Source organism: Schistocerca gregaria, chromosome 5 (assembly GCF_023897955.1).
Source record: "Schistocerca gregaria isolate iqSchGreg1 chromosome 5, iqSchGreg1.2, whole genome shotgun sequence".
Classification (NCBI taxonomy): domain Eukaryota; kingdom Metazoa; phylum Arthropoda; class Insecta; order Orthoptera; family Acrididae; genus Schistocerca; species Schistocerca gregaria.
Genome location: NC_064924.1, coordinates 77759418 through 77787064, shown reverse-complemented (window position 1 = coordinate 77787064; position 27647 = coordinate 77759418). Strand labels below are relative to the sequence as shown.

The window sequence follows — 27647 nt, the reverse complement described above, 5'->3', positions numbered from 1 at the left end:
TGATATTCCGTAGGCTCTTACTTTGTTTATCAGGCGACAGTGCGGAAATGTATCGAACGCCTTCCCGAAGTCAAGGAAAATGGCATCTATCTGGGAGCCTGTATCTAATATTTTCTGGGTCTCATGAACATATAAAGCGAGTTGGGTCTCAGACGATCGCTGTTTCCCGTATCCATGTTGATTCCTATAAAGTAGATTCTGGGTTTCCAGAAATGACATGATACGAGAGAAAAAACAGGTTCTAATGTTGTGCAACAGATCGATGTCAGGGATATAGGCCTATAGTTTTCCGCATCTGCTCTTCGACCCTTCTTGAAAACTGGAACTACTTGTACCCTTTTCCAATCATTTGAAACCATCTGTTGCTCTAGACTTGCGGTAAACGGCTGTTAGAAGGGGGGGGGGGGGGGGGGGGCAGATTCTTTCGCGTGCTCTGTGTACAATCGAATTGGTAACCCGTCAGAGCCAGTGGAGTTTCCTTTGTTAGTCTACAAGTAACTGTGAATCACTCGCTGCCATGTAACACGACAGAGACCAGAGACGAGTGTCATCTACAAAAAAAATGTTAAAATGTATGCGATATCTTATGGGACATAACTGTTAAGTCCATCAGTCCCTAAGCTTACACACTACTTAACCTAAATTATCCTAAGGACAAACACACACACACTCATGCCCGAGGGAGGACTCGAATCTCCGCCGAGACCAGCCGCACAGTCCATGACTTTAGCGCCTAAGACCGTTCGGCTAATCCCGCGTGGCTGTCATCTACACCTACTCGATACCCCACCATACGGCGCGCAGCGGAGGGTACCCCGTATCACTATTAGTCGTTTCCTTTCCTGTTCCACTCGCAAACAAAGCGAGGGAAATAATTAAGGTCTATATGTCTCCGTATGGGCTCTTATTTCTTGTATCCCATCTTCGTGCTCATGGCGCGGAATGTATGTTGGCACCAGTATAATCGTTCTGCAGTCAGCTTCAAATGCCGATACTCTAACTTTTTTCAGTAGTGTTGCCTGAAAAGATCGATGCATCCCTGTAGCCCGCCCCCGAATTTCCTCTGTATCTTCCTTTGCTGCGACTAGGCAGGGATCCAAAACACTCTCATTAGTTTTTTCCTGGACAGATGAACCTCACTTTCCCAGAAATCTCTCAGTAAACCTATATCGATCATTCGTCTTCCACAGCACAGTCCTCACGTACTTGTTCAATTTCATAACGCTATGCATCATTATGGCCAGACATGTAAACGATTTGACCGTGTCGAGCAGGAGTCTACTAATGCTGGGTTCGAACATTATGTGTCTGTTTTTCATCCTCATCCACAATAACTCACATTTTTATACATTTAGAACTAGCTGCCAGTAATCACACCAACAATAAATTTTGTCTAAGTCATGTTGCATCCTTCTACACTCACTCAACTTCAACACCTTCTAGTACATCACTGTATCATCGGCAGAGAATCGGAGATAGCTGTCCACTCTATCCGCCCAATCATTTATGCATACAGAAAATAATAGCAGTCCTATCACACTTCTGTCGGGGGCAACACACTGGCTTCTATTACTTTAGAAGCCTTCGAGCCACACATTTGTCTGGGAAAGTATTCCACATCTGTGAACCCCGGTTAAGGGGGGATGTACACAAAATCGGTCAAAATGTTGACAACTTTTTATTGGATCTTCATTTACTGCATGGTACTGAAATTTTAATTTCTGAATATTACGTTCCAATTCCACTGTTAAGTGTGATAAAAATAATAAATAACAATAGCTTTCTCTGGGCCTTGGCCCTTTGTTTTCTCCGATTCCTCATATTATTTATTACTGCTGTGGTTTCTTCCAGTTGTTTGCAATCACAATGTGGAAGGAATATGTTGGTGTTTAGCAGATCCAAAAATTCTAATAAAGTGTGTACATGGAAAAACTGCTAATGAAAGTTACAACTCCCTGATACGAAAACCAAGAGAATATTTATTTTCACAACTGCTGATGAAGTTTCTGCGTAAGTTGCTGTATTTGGTTTTTAACTCTGCTAAATGTTGTCAGACTGCAGTCTCTACAGACGCTAGGATTTGATCCAGGATCTTTTACACTGTCGATACTGAAGGAAATAGATAACAGAAGAACTCATTCAGCTGACATTACTTGCATTTTGGCAACCTTCTGTACCTATTCCTCACAAACCATTGACACTGTGATACTTAAATGTGGCAAGCAATTAGTCAGTACTAATGTGAAACGTGCTGTAGAAGGAAATTTCATTTGCTACAATTGTAAGGCATTTATATAAAAGAAAGGTCCTAATATTTGGTATGATTTTTCCACAAAAAATCGAAAGCTAAAAAGTCATAAAAGAAGTCATCAGTATTCTCTTCGACAGATATTTGTAATAACGGTTTATCAATTTTTTTACAAAAAGAAATTACATTCCTTCTGACAGATCCTTCAGAAACAGAACGTTTGTATACTCCTTGTTGAAAAAGTTTGAATTCTCTGTGATAGAAAATGTATAACTTAAATAGGTTTGCAAAAGTATGTTTGTCTCCATGTAACATTGCTTAACAGCTGTGCCACATTAAGCTATATTGCCTTGAAAACTTTAGACGTTACTAGGATTCTTTTTTCAAAGTACTGGAAATTCACATACATTCCCCCTTAAAAGTCTTCAGTGGGGGACCGTCTCGAATGCTTTTCAGAAATCTACTTACAGTGATAAGCCAAAATATTATGACTACTGCCTGCTGTAAGGTTGGATGCCTCTTGGTGGCATTGCGAGCACGTGACACGGTAAGAAAAGTACGGAAGTTTAACAGAGAGGGGTGGGGCACTATCCTATCAAAGATACGCGCTGCAAAAGGAGAAATCCACTCAGATCTGCGACTATGTCAAAGGGCAGATTATTATTACGCAGAGCCTGTCAACGAGTATCTGAAAGCGGCGAAGTTGGTCGAATGTTCGCGAACTACTATCGTGAGCATCTACGGAATGTTATAGAAGGGCAGTATAAAAGTATCACTAGGCTCTAACCCCCCCATGAACCATGGACCTTACCGTTGAGAGGCCAGACAAACGTGTGGTTCCCGAAGAGGGGCAGAAGCCCTTTCAGTAGTTGCAGAGGTAACAGTCTGGATAATTGACTTATCTGGCCTTGTAACATTAACCAAAACGGTTTTGCTGTTCTGGTACTGCGAACGGCTGAAAGCAAGGGGAAACTACAGCCGTAATTTTTCCCGAGGGCATGCAGCTATACTGATTAATACAATGATGATGGCGTCCTCTTGAGTAGAATATTCCGGAGGTAAAATAGTCCCCCATTCGGATCTCCGGGCGGGGACTACTCAAGAGGAAGTCGTTGCCAGGAGAAAGAAAAATGGCGTTCTTCGGATCTGAGCTTGGAATGGCAGATCCCTTGATCAGGCAGGTAGGTTAGAAAATTTAAAAAGATAAACGGGTACGTTATAGTTAGATATAGTGGGAATTAGCGAAGTTCGGTGACAGGAGGAACAAGACTTCTGGTCAGGTGACTACATGGTTATAAACACAAAATCAAATAGGGGTAATGCAGGAGTAGGTTTAAAAATGAATAAAAAATTAGGAGGGCGGCTAAGCTACTACAAACAGCATGGTGAACGCTTTATTGTGACCACGATAGACACGAAGCCCACGCCTACTACAGTAGTGCAAGTTCATATGCCAACTAGCTCCGCAGATGACGAAGAGATTGATGAAATGTATCGTGAAACAAAAGAAATTATTCAGATAGTGAAGGGGGACGACAATTTAATAGTCATGAGAAAATGGAATTCGATAGTAGGAGAAGGGAGAGAAGGACACATAGTAGGTGAATATGTATTGGGGCTAACAAATGAGATGAAGCCGCCTGGTAGAATTTTGCACAGAGCATAACTTAATAATAGCTAACACTTGGCTAAGAATCATCAAAGAAGGTTGTACACATTGAAGAACCCTGAAGATACTAAAAGGTTTCAGATAGATTATATTATGGTAAGACAGAGATTTAGGAACCAGGTTTTAAGTTGTAAAACATTGCCAGGGGCAGATGAGGATTCTGTCCACAATCTATTGGTTATGAACTGTAGATTATAACTAAAGAAACTACAAAAAGGTGGTAATTTAAGCGGATGTGACCTGGATAAACTAACTAAAGCAGAGCTTGTACAGAGTTTAAGTGAGAACATAAGAGAACAATTGACAGAAATGGGGAAAAGAAATACAGTAGAATAAGAATGGGTAGCTTTGAGGGATGAAATAGTGAAGGCAGCAGAGGATCAGGTAGGCAAAAAGACGAGAGCTAGTAGAAATCCTCGGGTAACAGAAGAGATGATGAGTTTAATTTACGAAAGGAGAAAATACAAAAATGCAGTAAATGAAGCAGGCAAAAAAGAGATCGACAGGAAGTGCAAAGTGGCTAAGCAGGGATGGAAGACGATGTAGATGAAGATGAAATGAAAGATATGATACTGCGTGAAGAGTTTGACAGCGCACTGAAAGACTGGAGTCGAAACAAGGTTCCGGGAATAGACAACATTCCATTAGAACTATTAACGGCCTTGGCATAGCTAGTCCTGACCAAACTCTACCACCTGGTGAGCAAGATGTATGAAACAGGCGAAATACGCTCAGACTTGAAGAAGAATATAATAAATCCAATCCCAAAGAAACCAGGTGTTGACAGATGTGAAAATTACCGAACAATCTCTTTAATACGTCATGGATGCAGAATACTAACGCGAATTCATTACAGGCGAATGGAAAAAAACTGGTAAAATCTGACCTCGGGGTAGATCAGTTTGGATTCCGTAGAAATGTTGGAGGCAGTACTGACCCCAAGACATATCTTAGAAGAAAGATTAAGAAAAGGCAAAAATACGTTTCTAGGATTTATAGACTTTGAGAAGGCTTTTGACAATGTTGACTGGAATACTCTCTTTCAAAATCTGTATGTGGCAGGAGTAAAATATAGGGAGCGAAAGGCTATTTACAATTTGTACAGAAACCAGATGACAGTTACAAGAGTCGAGGGACGTGAAAGGGAAGCAGTGGTTGAGAAGGGAATGAGACAACGTTGCGGCCTCTCCCCGATGTTATTCAATCTGTATATTGAGCAAGCAGTAAAGGAAACTTAAGAAAATTTCGGAGTAGATATTAAAATCCAGGGAGAAGAAATAAAAACTTTGAGGTTCACCGATGACATTGTAATTCTGTCAGAGACAGCAAAGGACTTGGAAGAGCAGTTGAACGGAATGGTTCAAATGGCTCTGAGCACTATGGGACTCAACTGCTGTGGTCATAAGTCCCCTAGAACTTAGAACTACTTAACCCTAACTAACCTAAGGACTTCACACACATCCATGCCCGAGGCAGGATTCGAACCTGCGACTGTAGCAGTCACGCGGTTCCGGACTGAGTGCCTTAACCACGAGACCAGTTGAACGGAATGGACAGTGTTTTGAAAGGAGGGTAGAAGATGAATACCAACAAAAGCAAAATCAGGATAATGGAATGTAGTCGAATTAAGTCGGGTGATGCTGAGGGAATTAGATTAGGAAATGACACACTTAAAGTAGTAAAGGAGTTTTACTATTTGGGGAGCCAAATAACTGATGATGGTCGAAGTAGGGAGCATATAAGATGTAGCCTGGCAATGACAAGGGAAGCGTTTCTGAAGAAGAGAAATTTGTTAACATCGAGTATTGATTTAAGTGTCAGGAAGTCGTTTCTGAAAGTATTTGTATGGAGTGTAGCCATGTATGGAAGTGAAACATGGACGATAAATAGTTTGGACAAGAAGAGAACAGAAGCTTTCGAAATATGGTGCTACAGAAGAATGCAGAATATTAGATGTGTAGATCACATAACTAGTGAGGGAGTATTGAATAGAATTGGGGAGGAGTTTGTGGCACAACTTGACCAGAAGAAGGGATCGGTTGGTAGGACATGTTCTGAGGCATCATGGGATCACCAATTTAGTATTGGAGAGTGCAAATCGTAGAGGGAGACCAAGGGATTAATAAACTAAGCAGATTCAGAAGGATGTAGGCGGCAGTAGGTACTGGGAGATGAACAAGCTTGCACGGTATAGAGTAGCATGGAGAGCTGCATCAAACCAGTCTCAGGACTGAAGACCACAACAACAGGCTCCAAGTGGTTGGACATCCACGACTCTTCAGAGTAGGTGGGGTTGGGGCGGTAGTCCGCTCTGTAAAGTAGGATAGAAGGAGATCTTTTGCACCTCTGGCGAAATAGCACAATCCTGGTGGATGCACATGTGTTTAGGGCCAGACCATTCAACGGACATTGTTGACGAAGGGGCTCCGCAGGAAGTGACCCCTTTGCCTGCACGTTATTGTCCTGCCCACCAAATTCGCTTGATGTAAATCTAGTGGTTCCCTTTCTGCGCGTTGTCGGGCGCCATCACCACGTAAGGTAATAAGCGGCCAGTTATAGGAATTACATGACGAAACGACATCGTCAATTACGATTGTAGTGGACTTGAGATCATCGATTTTGCACCCTGTATCACTCGAAACTTGTCGACTCGTCGGATGAATCAAGCTTTTGCTGCACCATGTCTGTGGCCGTCCCCACAAACGCCGTCATCAGGCGAACGGCTGCTAGAAACGTGCGCCGCATCACAAAGCTGTATTATGATGTGACAGACATTCTCCTGCGCTAACAGGGGACCTGTAGTTGCACTTGAAGACACTCTGACAGCTGCGACCCACCTGCACCCATTGTTGCTTGGTGTCTTCTTTCGCGACAGTGTCACCTTTCATCAGTAAACCTGTTGCGTCTCGAAACCAAGAAACTGCTATAGTGGTTCGAGGAGCATTATAGTGAAATCATGTTAATGTCTTGTCCACCAAATTCGCCTGATGTGAATCCAATGGTTGTCTTCTGAGCCGCTATCTGGCGCCATCACCGCGGACGGTAATAAGCGGTCAGTTATTTATAGGAAGCACATGACTGGTGAAAACTCCGCAAATCTAGCAACGAACTGCAGAATCGGTGATATGTTGTGATACAAAATTTGCCCAACAAACTATTGTGTGTGTGTGAAATCTTATGGGACTTAACTGCTAAGGTCATCAGTCCCTAAGCTTACACACTACTTAAGGGGGGTAGGAGGTCAAACGGGCCAACTTGGAACAGGAGAGGCACCACAGGACATTTTAATTTCCACTGTCTATACTTTTTACAAGTACATTCATAAAACTTTGTCAGCATGACAAGGAAGGATTCAGGATTCACACCCGTAGCAGCGGGAGTTCAAAAACATAACAAAAGAATTTTTTTACATGTGAAATTTCATAATTTTTTTCACTTACTATTTGCTGCCTTTGTTGCTATAGGTACACTTTTCTTCATAAGTGAGATAGACTGTTCGATGAATTTTGCACAACATACAAACCATACTTACAGATGTTTAGATCAAAATCAAATTTTGTAGTTAATTATCTCAATTTTTACCACAGTATTTAATAGATTTGGAAAATTCTAGAGTTACATACACCTGTAAGTATGGTTTGTATGATGTGCAAAATTCATCAAAGAATCTCTCTTACTTGTCAAGAAAAATATACCTATAGCAACAAATGCAGCCAACAGTAAGCGAAAAAATGATGAAATTTCATATCTAAGAAAATTTATTTTGTTATGTTTTTGCACTGCCACTGCTATGAGTGTGAATCCTGAAATCATCCTGGTCATGCTGACAAAGTTTTATGAATTTATTTGTAAAAGTGTAGACAGCTCCAAGTCGGCCCGTTTGACGTCGTGCCCCACTTAATCTAAAATACACAAACTAATGCCCGAGGGAAGACTCGAACGTCCGCCAAGACCAGCCGCACAATCAGCAAACTATTAAGCACGTGGTCATAACGTTTTTGGTCGTTAGTGTGTATGGAATCTGCCCGTTACCCTTCATCCATAGTTCGCAGTATATCATATGAGAGAAGGCCATCTTGCCATCTACCGCGCACCAAAGCTAACACTGTGCTCCTTTAAGCGGGTAAATAATATTTCTCGCGCTAGCTTATATGCCGCCTCAGACAGCCTCTTGACGGGCCATGTGTCAGCAGAACAGCAGGTGTAGTCCAGGTGTAGGGCACGGAAGCGGCTACCGGCTACAAGGCGAGGTGGCCGGCGGCTTCCCCCTGCGGCGCCATTAACCGCGAACCTTATTTATTTTTTCGCAGACTGCCGCGGCGGCGCTCCGCGAGGTTTTGCGCTCATAAGGGAGCCCCCCAGGACGAGGGGCGCCCATTATACGCGCCGTAATAGAGTTTTATTGTGGGCGCGCGGGCCTCGGACATTAATAAACATTAACAGCCGGCGCGGGGTGTCTGGCGCACACAGCGCAGCACGCAGGGTCCCGGACCGCCGGCATGCCCTGAAAAAACAACGGAGGTGCAGGGCGGGGGATGATGGATCGCGCGATCTGGCGCTGGGCGATTACAGCGCCAGGGCCGAGATGATGGCCCGGCCACAGGGGCTGCAGCCCCGCCTCACCTCGCCTCACCTCACCTCACAGACGGGCGCGAATAATAGCCTGGCCGGCCCTCAACATTAGCGGCTGCACTAGGGCGCAGCTTATTTAACGAGGAACGCGGCAACACGGAAATATTACCTTCACTGACTACCAGCGTCGATGACTTAGGCTACATTTCCCCCTCCACCACATTCTTCTTCTGCAGTTTAGCTACACGGTGAGGCAAACAAAACTGGCCCAAGGAACAGAGTTCCAGGATACAAAGAAACGCAGCACAAGAAAGGAAGTACAGCACTAACCTGACTACAGCAGATGTTGAAAGTGACCACCATTCGTATCATTGCACTTTTGGGCCCCGGTTAGCAAGTTTCTGTAGGCGGATCCAAGTTTGTAATGGTTCTTGATTTGCGAAACCATTACCACAAGCCAACCCTATTTTTCGATACCGCAGATAATGAATATTTTTCTACGTTGTTGTTGTTGTGGTCTTCATTCCTGAGACTGGTTTGATGCAGCTCTCCATGCTATTCTATCCTGTACAAGCTTCTTCATCTCCCAATACCTATTGCAACCTACATCCTTCTGAATCTGTTTAGTGTATTCATCTCTTGGTCTCCCTCTACGATTTTTACCCTCCACGCTGCCCCCCAGTGCTAAATTGGTGATCCCTTGATACCTCAGAACATGTCCTACCAACCGATCCCTTCTTCTAGTTGTGCCACAAAATTCTCTTTTCCCCAATCCTATTCAATATCTCCTCATTAGTTATATGATCTACCCATCTAATCTTCAGCATTCTTCTGTAGTACCACATTTCGAAAGCTTCTATTCTCTTCTTGTCCGAACTGTTTATCGTCCATGTTTCACTTCCACACATGGCTACACTCCATACAAATACTTTCAGAAAGTTTTCCTGACACTAAAATCAATACTCGATGTTAACAATTTCCTCTTCTTCGGAAACGCTTTCTTTACCATTGCCAGTCTACATTTTATATTCTCTCCAATTCGACCATCATCAGTTACTTTGCTCCCCAAATAGCAAAACTCCTTTACTACTTTAAGTGTCTTATTTCCTAATCTAATTCCCTTAGCATCACCCGACTTAATTGGACTACATTCCATTATCCTCGTTTTACTTTTGTTGATGTCCATCTTATACCCTCCTTTCAAGACACTGTCCATTCCATTCAACTGCTCTTCCAAGTCCTTTTCTGTCTCTGACAGAATTACAATGTCATCGGCGAACCCCAAAGTTTTTATTTCTACCCGATGGATTTTAATAACTACTCCGAATTTTTCTCTTGTTTCCTTCACTGCTTGCTCAATATACAGATTGAATAACGTCGGGGATAGGCCACAACCCTATCTTACTCCCTTCCCAACCACTGCTTCCCTTTCGTGCCCCTCGACTCTTATAACTGCCATCTGGTTTGTGTACAAATTGTAAGTAGCCTTCGCTCCCTGTATTTTACCCCTGCCACCTTCAGAATTTGAAAGAGTATTCCAGTCAACATTATCAAAAGCTTTCTCTAAGTCTACAAATGCTAGAAACGTAGGTTTGCCTTTCCTTAATCTAGCTTCTAAGATAAGTCGTAGAGTCAGTATTCCCTCACGTGTTCCAACATTTCTGCGGAATCTAAACTGATCTTCCCCGAGGTCAGCTTCTACCAGTTTTTCCATTCGTCTGTAGAGAATATGCGTTAGTATTTTGCATCCGTGACTTATTAAACTTATTGTTCGTTAATTTTCACATCTGTCAGCACCCTTTTTCTACGTAATGTCTCATATTTTTCATTTTTATATCTATGTCCGTCGGTATTTTGAGATGTTGAAATCGATATAATATCTATTGTGAATATCTTTGTACTTATTGCTATCTTTGATGCTCGCTTGTGACTTTTGGCGCGGAAGCGTACAGCGTAGTCAAGTTTTTGTTTTGAATACGAACAGTCTTGACCTTGTATTGGAAATGAAAGATGAGGCTGAGTTGTGGTCAATGAAAAATGTTGTGAGGTTCATTAAGAGCAGTGACGGCTGCGAAATTATATGAGGAAGTAATGTTTTGAACATGCGAAAGCATCAAAAGTTTAAGAAATGTGTATTTTTGTGAAAAGTGAGTATCAAGAATTATTTTCAAGTGCCCATTGTTTAAAAAAGTATGAAGCACATTGGAATGAAAAACATAAATCATCAAATTAATTCTGAAAGATTGTCTTCGTAAGTTCTTCAAGTCGGTGTAATTAACATGCGAGTGCCTTCGCACCAACCGCGATAGTCATGCTACCTAGACAACATTTTTAATTACGACCCAAAGCCAGAGTGAGATCGCCGTTGGATTGCAAATACAAGATAAGTGATATTATTGTTAATTTTCTTCAGTGACTGTAATCAGTTGCTGTAGCAATACCTGCCAAATTAAAGACCTTTTAACTGCGCAATAAAAAGATCATACTGTGAGTGCGCGACGTGATAACTTTTGAAGTGATTAACTGTTAGTGGAGGTATTGTTATATGCTGGACTGTAGGAATTGCTGCAGTCTGATGCAAAATGTTCAGCTGAAGTTCTTGAAGAGTGCGAGGGACTTTGCGATACACCTTAGACTTGAGGGACCCCCCACTCACGCACACTGACAGATCACGTGATCCGGGTGGCCGGCTAGGGCTGCGACGTGGCTGGACTGTCAGCCTTGAAGATTTTTTAATGTGCTCCGAGGTTTGGCTGGCTCTATGGGCAGTTGCTCGATCATGTTGAAAGTAACAGTTGACCCTTCCCTCCTCTGTTCATGCTGACAGGTATGGTTTCAAAATGTTCGCAGTTTAACGCGCTGAAGTCAGCGTTTGATGAAAAAAGATGGGCCCAATAATTCAGCTTGCAGACACTGCACAAACCTCAATCTTCTGATCATGCAACGGTCATTCGTGGAAGTTACACAGATTCTCCACTTGCCCGGAATATGTGAGTCTGTGCGTTGAGATGTCTTCAGACATAATGTTCAGACCCATGACCAAGCCATAACTCAGTAAACAGCGACTCACAAAACTGGAGGCGCTGAGAAAAGCATCTTCTCGTTTCAACGCATGAACAACAGACACTCAGTAGGGATGTTTGTGCAGATCCGGTTGGAGCCTTCGTCCTCATATTCGTCTCTTGCGACAGGTGTCGGGTTGATGTGGTGGAACTCCGAATCAATTTCTGGAGAACTGCAGCCACATTCTCTGCTGTGCGGCCACGTTTTGGAATGTTTTCTGACTTGTTCAAAAGACATCCTGCCTGATGCCAGTTGCGGACTAATCATTGTATGGGACTCTTTCCTGGCATTTTGACGCCATTAAACATCTCATCACACATTTCACCACACAGTTTCCACGATTCTGTTCTCACTAACTTTCCAAAATGAACACCCTCTGGTCCACTGTGAGTGCCAGTGTCACCTTTGCACTGCTCCACTCATAACAATGCAGCCCGCACTACTCTGTGAACCGGTATGGATCACGTGACGGAAGTACACGTGGTGTGCACGTCACAGGGTGTGGTTGTTTGCTTACGTGCAAGTCAAATCGTATCTAATCATCCGGGCCACTTTTATTTGCCCCATCCTAGATTACGCCTTTACCCTGCTACGGCGTCCATCTTTTCCTTGCTTTTCTTAAACTGTTTCTTGACTTTTTAAGGTAGTCTGCTGCTGTTCATTCCAATATGTTCGACCGAGCGAGGCGGCGTAGTGGTTGGCACATTGGACGCTCATTCGGGAGGACGACGGTTCAAAACCCGCCTCCGGCCATCCTGATTTAGGCCTTCGTGATTCCCCTAAATCCCTTCAGACAAATGCCGGGATGGTTCCATTGAAGAGAGCACTGCCGATATCTTTCCACATTCTTACTTAGTCCATTGGGACCGAAGACGTCGCTGTTTAGTCCCCGCTCACAAATCAAACAACCAGTCTCATTTCAGCCGAGTAGTTCTTGCTTTTTCGTGACTAAATGACCACTTCCATGGAGAAGTGCGGGAATGGCATTTAATGTATAAAACTACGCTCATAATATTGTTTTGTGACTTGTTATTTGTTGTTCATATGCTTCCAGATCTGAGACACCCCAGTCCCATGAAAACTGTTCCTTTAATCTCGAATGAAAAGCAGCGCACAGTTGCACTAATTATGTTTACTCTAAATCATGCTTCAAATGGTTCAAATGGCTCTGAGCACTATGGGACTCAACTGCTGTGGTCATTAGTCCCCTAGAACTTAGAACTACTTAAACCTAACTAACCTAAGGACATCACACACATCCATGCCCGAGGCAGGATTCGAACCTGCGACTGTAGCAATCGCACGGTTCCGGACTGCGCGCCTAGAACCGCGATACCACTGCGGCCGGCCTCTAAATCATGACCATGGTTACAACTATAATAATATAGCCTTCTACAGAAGTCATATGCTTTTAAAAGCTTATGACTTCTGAAGAAGGCTATGTTATTACAGTTGAAACAATGCTCAAGACTTAGAATAAACTAAATTAGTGCAACTGTGAGCTGTTTTTCATTTGAGACAATTTCGTAACGGTTGCTCGTGTTGCTGCTATGATGAAAATAATGTTCCTTCAGTTTTCTTAGTGCGTCTATGGATCTACTCATACAGTAACAGTTGACTGTTACGATTATAATATAAATTTCTTTTTGTTTGTCATTCTCCTTTTCTCTTTAAGACTGTGGCATCTTCTGTATAAAAAACACCATACAGGCCAGTCTTTTTCTCTATTCTGACACCTCAATAAAACGTGGTTTTCTATAGCGTAAATAGTGTCTCTGAGACACCGTGAGACAAGTGATACACCGGTGCCGGACAGCCTCTGCTATCTCTCCATTTATGCAGGGTGACCTTGTCAACTAAAGTACCTGTATTTCAGAATCTGAACCAAATGTTAGAAATGCTAGTTGCCAAGGATGCACCTATGTCATCGGCACACACAATGGTCACGAATGCCTATTCCCTTTAAGTTCTATAGTGCTCAGAGCCATTTTGCACATTCCCTACAAGTAAACAAACACTACCTTCAACACAAAGTTGCATTTTTTTAAAGGCACATGTACGTTTTCCTGCAGAAATGATGAACAGAAGTGCAATTACTGGCAGTAGACTAGTTTTCACTGTTCTAAACCTCATAACTTCAGAAATAAGTAGAGGTTTAAATTTGGCGACGACGCCAATGTTTCTGGCGTAATTTGCAGAGCAAGGGTTGTCTACAGTAGGCTGCAGGACAGCAACCCGCATTACGGCATTACTGCACTACTGAAGGGAACTGTTGCTACGTTTCTATTTATAAGGTCTACGTATTCCAAAAGATATGACGTTTAGACCGGTGAAATGGTTCAAATGGCTTAACATCTTAGGTCATCAGTCCCCTAGAACTTAGAACTACTTAAACCTAACTAACCTAAGGACATCACACACATCCATGCCAGAGGCAAGATTCGAACGTGCGACCGTAGCGGTCGATCGGTTCCAGATTGTAGCGCCTAGAACCACTCGGCCACACAGGCCGGCCTTAGAGGGGTGAAAAGAAGCCTGCTATCACTAAACATTCCTCTAGTTTTCATTTTCATAAAAAATATTCATATGTCGTTAAAAAACAGTAACTTCGTGTTACATAGGATGTTTCTTTACTTGTAGGGATTGTGCATTTTATGTTTAACTTCGTTAGTATATGACGTGCCAGTGTTAGGTGGGATACCCTGTATTTAACATGCTTGCTGTATTTTCGTATTGGATTCGTAACGTGTTTATTAAATTGTGTGAATAGCTACATTTCTCCATTGCGCTCCACTATTTTTCTCTGTTAACTCTATCGAAGGCATTTTCCAAATGAAGAAAAGCTAAGTGGGTCGCTTGATTAATTTCTGCATGTTTTTCAGTGAACTGTTTCGTTGTTTTTCGTCAAGTCCGTAAAAAGTCAGTCCAGTGTACGAGAGACATTCAGAAAGTAATGCCTCCAATGCATTTTTGTGGAAACTGCAGCATATTCAGAGAGCAGAACACGACAGTTGAACAGACCAAGATTACAGCTATACAGGGTAATCTGAAGAGCTTGTAACACTGTTCCAAAGTAGGCTGCGAAGAGAAATAATCGTTAAGAAAACATTCGATGCATTACACCGTTTCCATTTTAATCAGCATTAGATAGTTGCTCCCGGAAATTCAAGAAGCATGTCAGATACAGTGTCACCAAACGTGGTCTTCGTTTGGTTTCCTCAAGCTGAAAAAATGTAGCTTTTGATAGCATAGCATAATTTTATCACTTTCGAAAAAGGCACATTTTAACTGTCAGTGAGCGTTAGAACAAGTAACAGCTTACGGTCCCAGAGACGTCGGTGCATTTCAACCTTTTATCGCGAGCAACTGCTTGAATTTGCGAGCACAACGATCTGACTGGTGAATGTCAATGCTAATTATATAGTAAAAAGCGTAACACACCGAATTTTCTTCATAACAGTTATTTCTCAACGCAACATACGCAGCAACGGCCGTACAAGTTTTCAGACTGTTTCTTAGTTCCCTGTATATTGTATTACTGTGTATATTTTACAGGGCCACTGAAGATGGGCATGTGGCCCGATAACTCCGGGAAAAAAAATAAAACATCCTTGTTGTCTTCGTTAGTTGTTGTGTCCGAAGAGTAGTTTAATGCAGCCCTCCACGCTACTCCATCCCGTGCAGGCCTCACCATATCCTTATAACAACTGCAAACGTCTGAATCCGCTTACTCCTTTCATTTCTTGGCCTTCCTCTGATTTTTAACGCCCACGTGTCCCTGCGGTAATATTTTGGTGATTCCTGGATCTCCCAGAACGTATGCTATCAACCAATCCATTCTTCTGGTCAGGCTGTCCCACAAATTTCTAATCTCCATTTTTGTTCCGTACCTTCTCATTCGATACGTTTTCTACCCGTCTAATCTTCAGTTTTCTTCTTAGCATCACATTTCAAAAGCTTCTATTATCTTCCTGTCTAAACTGTTTTTCGTTCACGTTTTTCTTTCACACTTGGCTACACTCCATACAAACACTTTCAGAAACGATTGCCTAGATTCAATGTTAACAAATTTCTCTTATTCTTGCCGTAGACAGCCTACATTTTATATCCTCTCTACCTCGATCATCAACAGATATTTTGCTGCCCAAATAGCAAAACTCATCTACTGCTCTAAGTGTCTCGTTTCCTGATCTAATTATCTCAGCCTTACCTGATTTAATTCGACTACATTCCATTATCCTTGTTTTGCTTTTGTCAGAGTTCATCTTATACCCTCATTCACGACACAGTCCATTCCGTTTAACTGCTCTTCCAAGTCCTTTGTTGTCTCTGACAGAAGTACAATGTGATAGTCAAACCTAATTTCTTCACTGCTTGCTCAATGTACAGATGGAATGACACCGGTGAGACGCTACTAATCTGTATCACTGGCTTCTCAACCACTGCTTCCTTTTCAAGGGCCTCGTTTCTTATAACTGCTGTCTTTCTTCTGTGCAAGTTGTAAATAACCATCCGCTCCCTGTAATTTACCGCTGCAACTTTCAGAATTTCAGAGAGAGTATTCCAGTGAAAACTGTCAAAAGCTTCCTCTACGCCCACAAGTACTACAAACGTCGTTTACAAAATTCAAAAAATGTTGAATAACTGTACGAATTTATAATATCTGTAGAAGTGGTAAAATTTTAATGCCCTGCTGTCGTTTTGTAGCATCGTTCCGAGGACCGATGGTGGTCTTGAGCTGAGTGTCAGGTGTAAGTTGGAGACTTCACCAGACCTGTGACTTCAGGTGACCCCAAAGCCAATAACCGCACCGACTGAGGTCTGGGGACCTGGGAGGCCAAGCATGACGAAAGTGGCGGCTGAGCACACGATCATCACCAAACGACGCGGATAAGAGATTTTTCAAGCGTCTAGCAATACTTTGTTTTTATTTTCGGTTCTAATAAAACCCCATGTCATTCCAAGCATGTGTGTCAATTTTTACCTCTCTATTTACATTATTCCATGGTTTATTAAGTTTACAAATTTATACTCACTTTTTGATCACCCGGTAGTTCAGGTGAGCACTGTGTACTGCAAACAGACACGGTGTGGGGCGGGGGAGGGGGGGGGGGGAGGTGACAGAGTAAGAATAGACTGTCAGGCCCCCAGCAAGAAAAGACCTGCAGTAATAGTGAACAGTTCAGCGATGAATACTAAAAACGTTGTCTGACAAGTGCCTCGTAAAACAAGGCCGGCACCCAACAGGCAAAAAATTTGTTTTAGCTTTCTTAGTTGGAAACACATCCTGCCAAATAGACAGTGATACAGGGTGGAGAAGTGCTGCACCTAGAGTGTATCGCTAATTAAAATGTCTGAGGAGACGCTAGAATTCATTAAATGGTTTAAAAAATATGATAATGAAGTTCGGAAGCATGAGTCAGCTTGGTGTGGCATGTGGAAGAAGAAGGCGTCTTATCCTGGTGAAAGTTACTGAAGAGATCGCTGTTGCTATAACTGACCATGCAACATGTGCCCTGGATAGTGCTAGTATTCGTGCAGTGTCACGGTAATTGTCCCTCCCGTAGTGAACAGTACGGAAAGTTTTTCAGTCTATTTTACACTGGTACCCATTCAACATACCAATGGTGCAGCAACTGAAACCTCATAATCCACAGCAACGTTCTGAATATGCTCTTCGGTTTCTGGTACGGACTGAAGTTCACGACATTTGGGGTAGCTATGCTCTGTGGAGTGACAAGGCCCATATTACACTACAGATTGCATTGAAGAAACAGACTTCCGAATTTTGGGTGAAGTTCAACCGTGTATTGTGCACTCACAGTATGTGTCTGTATGGTGTGGATTCATAAGAGCCTTCGATCTCGGTCCGATCTTCTTTGAAGATTATACACACTGAGGGCTTGTCAGGGTTACCGTGACGTGTGCACGTTAGTGAGAGCTCCTAGTACAGCATGTGATTCCTGCTTTGGAATAGCGCAACTGTGTGGAAACCACTGTTTTCGTGGAAGATAGGGACAACACCTCATGTTGGTCATCCAGTTAAAGCCCTGCTTAATGCGGCCATCTACGAACATCTCTGGACGTTTTCCAGATGCATGACCAGCAAGATCACCTCTGGAAATATATAAAAGAACACGTTTACCAGGTACACCTCCGATCTCTACCTGCTCTGAAGGCCACTATACAGGGGCACATTGCTCAGTTTCCACTGGTACCACTGAGAGACACTGTTGATCACGTCATTTTATGGATGCACCATTTCTTTGACGACTCCGGTGCTTGTATTGAACATAGTGTGTAAGCGGCGGCTGAAAATAAAATCAGCATTCTGCCATTCTATTTGTTTGACCTTTTCCGCCCACATACCGATACTAATCCGTTACATAAGGAAACATTTCTGTACTATTTCTTGTATTCACTGCGACAGCTTTGTACCTGGAGGTCAAAATTGGAAGTATATTTTTATATTTCAGTATAAATCTGATTCACATTAACTCATTAAAATATCTATACCAGAAGAGTTTTTCCTCGTTTTCAAACTTAAAGTCGCGTTGAAAGAACGTCGTTCACAAACCAAACAGGAGATTCAGGACAATGTGTCACGCGACCAGAATGTCATCACTGAAAATGCATTCCAGGTGGATTTTACAAAGTCGAAGAAACGATGAGAAGGGCGTATTGCCAGTAGAGGGATCTATTTTGAAGGGGACAGTGCTTCAAATAGATATAACATGAAACACCCCCGTTTAAATTCTTTACTGGATTCTGTGTAGTTTACTGAAGCCGCCAAACAATTAATTATTATAATTATATGACAGTGTGCTTAATGGATGAAAGGCTATCGGTTTTTCTGCTGTGGTTTCGGGGGCATTTCAACCGAGTGCGGCTGTTCTGCAACTGAATAGTGGAATGATTGAAAGTTTGTCTATTATAAGGACCACAAAGGTTGCGATGTACAAACTAATATATACTTTCTACTAACACACAAATACTGAGCCAGTTGCTACCTTCGCCTTACACATCTGATTACGATTATGTCTCTTATTGGTTGCAGATTTTAGATATTTCGTCACACGCAATGATGATGGTTAACATCCACAACAATCCTCACTGCAATCCATGGTTGTTGCTGGCCGACGCGGTTGACGCGAAACACGAAATTCGGCACTTGTCGCTTTTGGTGTCATATCACTCGCGAATCGGTATCGATGAGGGTCCACCCCCCGACGATTGGTGGGACGCGCTCATCTGTCGCACTTCGGTGACTTTACTCGATCACCATTCTTTCCCGTCTCTCCACTACCACTTCTCACTCGACAGCCTCCAGTACTACTACACACTCGTCTCACTGCCTACTGCAGCGCTCGACAATCGACCCCTGTTTGCTGTCGATCTGGGCGTCGGATGCTAGCGTCTATGTTCGTGGGATCACGGATCCCTTACAAACAGCAAAAGTTCGGTTTGTTTTTGAACACACCTCAATTGGCTATTAACAATCGTCATGAACAATCACTAGAACACGTAAACAGAAATACATTTCGCACTCAATACGAAAGAGTTACACAAGAAAATAACTCTCAAATTTCCATGTAGACATAATGAAATTTATTGGCAAGAATTAACTCTAGGCAATCCCGTCACTTTTATCAGTTGCCACCTTCATCCAATTAATGGCTGCACACTTGCTCTGAGACCTCTCTTTTTAACGAGCAATTCAACGCTCCTTAATCTCCAAACTCCCAGAGATGAACAAGAAAGTGCCTAAGCACAATACGACGGCAGCGCAACAGAGCACGCTCTCTACACATGAGAACGTTCGGTGCATTACATGTAGGACCTCCAATCATCTCGGAATTTCCACGATCCAAAGTGCCAACTGGACATCTGACAACACTATCAATCAATTCCAAGCCAAATACGAGGGTGAGCCAAATGAAAACATTTAAAAAAATATAAAAATGTTATTTATTATGCGGAAGTGGTACAACGCTGTTTTACTTTTCAACAAAATCTCCCCCACGGGCAAGTATTCCAGCGCTTACATAGTGCATATATTCCTTTATAAAGAAATTCTTTTGGTAGTCCGCGCAACCACCCATGCACCGCGTGGCGTACCTCTTCATCAGAACGGAACTTCTTTCCTCCCATTGCGTCTTTGAGTGGTCCAAACATATGGAAATCACTTGGGGCTAGGACTGGTGAGTTTGGTGGATAAGGAAGAAGTCAAAATGCAGGTCTGTAGTGACTGCAACTGTTCTACGGGCAGTGTGGGCCTTGCATTGTCATGTTGCAAAAGGACACCTGCTGACAGCATTCCACGACGCTTCGATTTGATTGCAGGCCGCAGACGATTTTTTAGGATATCTGCGGATGATGCACTGGTGACAGTGGTCCCTCTAGTCATGTAATGCTCCAAAATGACGCCTTTCTCGTCCCAAAAGAGAAAACCTCCCCTGCTGATGGTTCTGTTCGAAACTTCTTTGGTTTTGGTGATGAGGAATGGCGCCATTCCTTGCTCGCTCTCTTCGTTTCCGGTTGGTGGAAGTGAACCCAGGTTTCGTCCCCCACTACCGAGTCTTGCAAGCAAGTCATCACCTTCTCGTTCAAAGCGCCGAAGTTGTTCTTCACAAGCATCAACACGTCGTTCTGTCATTTCAGGAGTCAGCTGCTGTGGCACCCATTTTGCAGACACTTTGTGGAACTAGAGCACATCATGCAAAATGTGGTGTGCTGACCAATGATTAATCTGTAAACATACTACAATGTCATTCAGTGTCACTCGGTGGTTTTTGTACACTATGGCCTCAACTGTTGCAATGTTCTGTGGAGTCACAACACGTTGTGCCTGACCTGGACATAGAGCATCTTCCAGTGAAGTCACACCATTTGCGAATTTCCTACTATATTCGTAGACTTGCTGCTGTATCAAACATGCATCACCGGACTGAACTGTCATTCGTCGATGAATTTCAATAGGTTTCACACCTTTACTACGCAAAAACCGAATAACAGAACGCCATTCTTCCCTGGTACAAGTCGCATGTGGGGCGGCCATCTTTATACTGATACTGCGACGGTATGTGTGCATCTGCACTATGGTGCCGCCTACAGGCCATTCTGCACGCTGTTTGTACTACGCTTACCAACTTACAGGATAACAGTGCGAAATTTCGATTTGTTATTAGAGATTTGAGGTTTTCACTTGACTCACCCTCGTAATTGCTTCCATAAGGGTCAGAGGTGGTCCAGCTTGTTAGTGACTTGGTCAATTTTTGTGATGCTCTTTCTCCTGAATAAATTATCCATTTTTTTCTGAAATTGCAATCAATTGTTTGTTTGTACGTGTACACCACAACTGCTGATTTCCGTCCCATTCGGATAATTCCTTCGTGGCGCGCCACTTCCTTTTTGTGGTCCTACAGTGCACTTGCAAATAACACTTAGTAAAACTGTTACTTCGGAATAAAATTTCGTTTGGGTTTTGCAGGTAAATGCAATTGCTATTCATCAGACACAGAGCTGTCTTACCCACCAATTATTACATGTATTCATGCCTTGAGGAAACCATCCTGAAACATAAGTTATTGCCTTATACCTCTTTTTCTCGCATTATATTATAGGTAATGAATGATATTGGTTCCTTTTTCTTTCAATGTAAGACCCTTACATAGTTGTGTTAATTGGTTGTCACTGGATTTTAAATATTTTCATTCGTATTCTCTTTATAAAATACCTACTACTCTTCCAAATAACTAACAACTGAAAATGATAACAGCAGTTGTTTGCTGCAAAACGTGTGTGCAATAGAACTGCAAGAGCCGTCTACCAACCGAAAGTTGTTGGCCGTTTGCTGAGCGGGCAGCGCTTGGCGGGAAGCGCTCTGCAGAGTTTTCTGCTCGACGCCCGCAGCCATTGAACTCAGTTCACCAATTCAGCGCGCGAATTGCTTTGTGTTTACGGCTCCAGCGAAATACATTGGAGTTCCTCAGGAATTAATCTCGCAGTCTGTGTGCGGGTAATTATTCGCTTCTCGCAAACATCGCCTGTTGCCCTTTTGCGAGTCGGCTTTCAGAAATGAAGTTGTTTCGACTGTATTCATATAACGGTATTTAGATCATATTTACAGAATGAGAAACATTATTCATAATTTTAGATAACATTACTGGGAAACAGCGATCTGCCAGGTAATAGTAAGATTAGTAATAAAAAAAACAGTGTCGATCCCACGGTTGTTTACTAAAATTATGACTTGTTTCACCCTCTGAAGTTTTGCGGCTGCGGTCACTACAGCTGTTCCAAGCGTCATCGTCGTCAGTTGGATGGTAAATCATCTGAAGATGGCGTACTACTAGAGGCAGCAACCGGTCTTATTTTTAATAAACGACTGCGTGATTGAGACTGTTTTTAACTAATTAAATACATTATTATTGGTTGACATAAATTAGATCACTTATCTACACCTACATGAATATTCCGCAAGCCTTTTTATGGCCTCTGGAGGAGGATACTTTTTATACCACTGTCACTGTCATTTGAGCCGGCCGCGGTGGTCTCGCGATTCTAGGCGCGCAGTCCGGAACCGTGCGACTGCTACGGTCGCAGGTTCGAATCCTGCCTCGGGCATGGATGTGTTTGATGTCCTTAGGTTAGTTAGGTTTAAGTAGTTCTAAGTTCTAGGGGACTGATGACCACAGCAGTTGAGTCCCATAGTGCTGAGAGCCATTGGAACCATTTGAACCACAGTCATTTAAGTAATCAGTGATAATCTGCTGAATTGTACACTTCCTCGATGGAACCAGAACAATAAGCAGACAAGCCAAAATTGTTGAGAGCTAAGAGACCCTCACCTCATCCATGGAGCAGCTATCACAAACCGAACCGCTAACTAGGAATACACTTGTAACCTCCGTGACACAGTACTCGATAAAGCCTGTGCTATGGTAAGTGAGCGGGATTCACTTTATGAGAAAGGATTTTCATATAGATATCAACCGCGTGTACCTGAATGGTGGCAAATCAGACTTACATCCACTCTGTAATAACAATGATCCATCAAGCAAGTCCGAAATGCAATTACACGTCAGGATGGATGAAAAGCAACCCGGAAGATGCTAACAATGTGATATAATACGGTCGCCAGCTGAATTAGGCATTAACTGAGTTAGTTCCCTGTACAAGTTCGTATATATTCATGCGAAACAACAAGTTGTAACACTGCATAAATAGTAGAAAATCTGTGAAACTGATAGTTTAACGTTCAGTGCTGATATGGAAAAGCATGAATACATAACACTACATTATAATGTTTTCTACAAAACTTTATATTGTCTATTAATCTGGTTAAAATCGGGCATAGGTTACCCTAGAAATTGTACTTTCATGCTACACACAAAAATGTCAATTTTGATAAAGACAAAACACTGCTAAATTTTGACTTTTATATTGGATTTAACTTTTGCTGGTCAAACCAATTTACAACACTTCAGAATGAATGAAGGGGGACCCCGAAACTATTACGATCGCTGTATTTAAAAAAAAAATTGTTACCTAATTTCTTATGCGTTCAAGGTTTCCAGTATATAAGTAACTACTCTTTTCATCTTATTTACTGCTCATTTAAATGCCTTTAAATCTGTCTCGAAATAATAAACTTAATTACTATATCAATACTAAAGTTATCTTTCAACTTTGTTAGACCTTCGTTATTCATTTACTGGTTCATTAACAAAACTTTTCTTTAAACACCATTCTAATATAGCTAGTTCTGCAAATAATTATTATGAACACAAATTTTAATTTTCATTTCGGAGCACTCGGATTGCACAACATTTGCAAAGGACCCTGTCTAGTTTAGTTGTGAGGATAATTAAATGATGGAAAAGTTCTGGTAAAATTTAGGTTATTATTGCACCAAACAAACACAGTTCACTCTCTTATCCACTTTAATACAGTACTAAAAGTTTCAACCTGCTAGTATCGATTCGGCGGTTGGCGGGCGGCAAGATGGCGAGGCACGGAGCACACATACAGCCACAGCATTGGCTCTTGACGTATCGGCACTTTAATTCTTCTTAGTGCCTATGAAATTTTGCCATGCTGTGTGGACGTTGAAACGGCATACCCGAGGCTCAGTGAAGCTATGTCTTCCAGGAGAGCCTCCTCGCTCCAGAAGGTGTTGCTCAAACCAGTGCCAGACTCCAACTACTACTGTACCCGTTGTGCCGTGCAGTGCCTGCTCGCATTTTCCCGCGCTCGCCTGCCATCCACCTTTTACTGCTCCCTGACAGACCGGGTATTCACCCGAGGTTTTGCATTCTACACATCCTAACACATTGAACACATTGCCTACGTATGGATCAGACGCACAGTTACACTTTAAACATCTTACAACAGTTTCAACATTTGCTACATTTCAATTCTATTATCATACTACTTGACATTTGACATAAACATTAATATTCACATTGAAACTTATTCACAGTTTTCTTAACATAATGGCATGAAACAAAAAGAAATGAAATCAGAACATCAATTACGCAATTTTATCGAAAAATCCGATGACAAGAATTAATTATAGGTGCAATTGCACAGATTGGTTGTTGTTACACAACTCGTAGTCATTTTCTGTTGGAATCTACACATGATATGGGAATTCTACAATAATATGTGTCCTAAGGTGAGCTCCAGCACGGAAGACAATGAATTTGAAATCTAACAACTCTTGTGACTGCGCTCCACGTCAAACGTGAGATCTACACCAAGGAAGAATATTACCTGCAAAGGAACCACATTCTAGTTTATTCCGGTGTAATGGCCGTGTTTCCGTATGACAAGATTTGGATGGGCCTTACTTTCCGGCGTGCTGCGTTCCCACTACCCAAGGTGGTGTCGCAAAGACATTTTCCTTCTTCTTATCGGCAGTCGTATTCATCATGTCAATAATTTGTATATACTTCCCACCAGTTTTTTATTTATTTATTTATCTATGTATTTATGTAATACCGATTTTGCGATGACATTGCTTACAATGTATGGTGATTACGTGTTATTCTTCTTATAAAATATATCTTCTTAAACTGACTGTGAAATAGAACTAACCTTACTCAGATGAAGTGGTTTAAACTGTGTTTCGTTCCCTATCGTAACTTACGAGATACTCGTAGATAATAGCGTACTCAGTCCTTTTAATACTTCCTTTTTGTTACAGACACCAATCATCTCCATTGGTGACGCAATTGCATGGACTGCAGTTCCAATGAAATAGGTAAGTTCATCATTACAACAACTAAGTAATGCAATTTTCTTACGTAATAGTCAATAACTTCAATTTGCTTGATATCGTTAACGTCCGTTATATGATTGTATATAAGATGTTACTATAGCAGCCACTTAACTACACCACAGATCACCTGCGATAAATCACGATTTTCCCTTCACGAGCAGGAACTCACAGTAGTCATCTGAAATGTAAACCCCGAAATAGAAAAAGGACAATGACGGAAGACGTGTAACCACGTGGTGACAGACTTCGCGTTATGGTTCATGAACTGATTTTGTGTGTTTTTGGGTCGTAATATCTATTCTCTTTAGGGATCTATCAATAAAGTACAGGACGTTGCAGCTTACTAAATGGAGAACAATTGAAAGACTTGCGAGTGGTATGGTAGAAAATTTGTTTATTGGTTCATAGATGAACCGTCTGCGGAATGCCTGGAGCTCTTCTGCTTAGTCGAAAAACACAGAAATGGATGTTTTAGCGGTAAATATTTATCTTGTTCCCGATTTGCGTCTTTACTTCTTCACACAAAACATTATGTCATATTTGAAATGGTTCGGAAGGTTTCAGTTCCCAACAAGAGATGACACTGCACTGTGATTCTTCATCAAGATGAAGTTAAGTATGCCAAATCTCTTTTATTAATTTTGCATCTAGAGTATGCCTAAACGTCGTATAACGCGGGTAAAAGAGAACATTAAGGGACTGTTCACTATTTATGTCTACTACCACGATGTCGTATACTGCCACCGATGAACGAGACGTCGGTTTGGACTTAGATTAGACCAGATTAGATTACATTCAGCTTTCGTTCCATTGACCCAGAAATGAGGTGGTTATCGTGGGTGGAACATGTCAGAAAATATAACATAAAATCATAGAACACTTGCATATAATACTCACTTCCCTGATAATCTGTCAGAATAGCGTTAAAATATATGAATACATTACAGTATAGTAGAAATGCTAATATTTAAAGAATTAATACATTGTCAGAACGAAACATTCGTGCACTTTTAAGAAATTTATCAAACACAAAACACCAAAAACTTGATTTTTGTGCCCAAATGCTGTCAAATCTGAAATCTAAGAGACATTTTTATTTAAGCTGGCCGGAAAGCCTCTGTTAAGAGGAAGTAAAGAGTGGAAGTAGTCGCCTATCTAAAAGTCTTCCAAACTCTCTCTAAAGTGTGCTTTGTCTGAAACCAAGCCTATGCAATTATACAAGTTACAATAGTTACTAGCAATGTATTGAGGTGTGTTCCTGAATACTGGACCTCTTTTTGGAAAAAGGTAAGTGAGTTTAGGTCGTATTGAGCTATTGGCTGGAAATACAGGTATATTATTTGCAACAAATTTCATTAATGAATAAATATACTGAGAAGCAGTGGTTAGAATATCCAGTTCCTTTAACAGGTTTCTACGTGATCTTGATTTTATACCACGAATTGTCTTATTACACGCTTTCTCACTCTAAAAACTTTTTCTTGGTTTTATGAGTTACCCCAAAATATTATCCCATATGACATAATAGAATGAAAATAAGCAAAGCACGCAAGTCTTTTTATAATTGTATCTCCTATATCTGACACCGTCTACACTGCAAATACAGACTTTCTTAGGCCTTTCAGTAATTATGTACTATTACGTTCCAAAATGAATTCATTATCGGACTGTAATTCCAGAAATTTAACACTGTCAACCTCTTCTGTCTGCATGCCTTCATATGTTATACACATACTGGAAGGAAATCTCTTACAGATTCTGAACTGCATGCAGTGGGTCTTTTCAAAATTTAATGACAGTGAATGAGGATTAAATCGTTTATTAATGCCAGTAAAAATTTCCATAATTAACTTGGTATTTATTGCAATGTCTGTATCATCTAGAAACAAAGCAAACTTAGCATCTGGCAATGTAACAGACGAGAGGTTTGTATGCGAGAAAAAGCAACAGATCGAAGCTGGAACCTTGAGGAACCCCACAAGTAATTAATTCCCAATTAGACGAGGACTGATTGGTACTCCACAGGTGTTTCGCAACAACACCTTTTGTTTACTGTTAGTTAGGTAAGATGCAAAGCATTTTGCAACGCTGCCAGTGACACCGTAACATACTAATTCACTTAAGAGAGTGCTCTGATGCACACAGTCAGAGTCCTTTGACAGGACACAGAAAATGTCAGTAGCCTCTAATTTGTTATCTAATGGATTAAATACATTATCACTGAACGTGTAAATAGTCTTCTCTATATCAGATTCATTAAGGAAGTCCAACAGTGACTTGGACAGTTTATTATTTGCAGTTAGATGTTTAAGAAGACGCTTTAACACAACCTTAAATGAGGCCACAAGTTTACTGTTACCAGTAACCGTATATGTTTCTCCAAAGGTTTGAACCTCCATCATCAGGAGGATTTACATTTGCTAGTATGAAAATTTGTGTGTGTGTGTTGTGTCACGATTATTTGGAGGAACGTATGGCAGTGTCTCCGTGGTCACAGCTTCCTTTTACTTGTTTACAAAATATGACTGTATACATGTGTGTGTGTTGTGTTAAGATTTTTTGGAGGAACTTTTAGCACTGCCTCCAGTGGTCACAGATTCTTTTCGCTGCCGCAACACATCTGTTACTACAGTGAAAAGAGCCTGTGACCACTGCAGACAGTGTCACAAGCTCCTCCAAAAATTCGTAACACAACACACTAATGTCATAATAGCAAATGTAAATCCACCTGATGATGGAGGGGTAAATGGTGAAACGCGTCATGGAGATTAATAAAGAGTGACTGGGAACAGAAAACTTGTTATTTTATT

At 41.7% G+C, this 27647-nt stretch overlaps 1 protein-coding gene across 1 annotated transcript in view; it reads left to right on the top strand.

Moving 5' to 3' along the window:
* LOC126272930 (lachesin-like) overlaps positions 1-27647 on the top strand; it is a 2822604-nt gene that overhangs the window by 653019 nt on the left and 2141938 nt on the right. Inside the window, exon 3 of the mRNA XM_049976227.1 lies at positions 24763-24819. Within this exon, the coding sequence (XP_049832184.1) occupies positions 24795-24819 (25 nt within the window). The 5' untranslated portion in view covers positions 24763-24794. The remainder of the gene's footprint in view (positions 1-24762; positions 24820-27647) is intronic.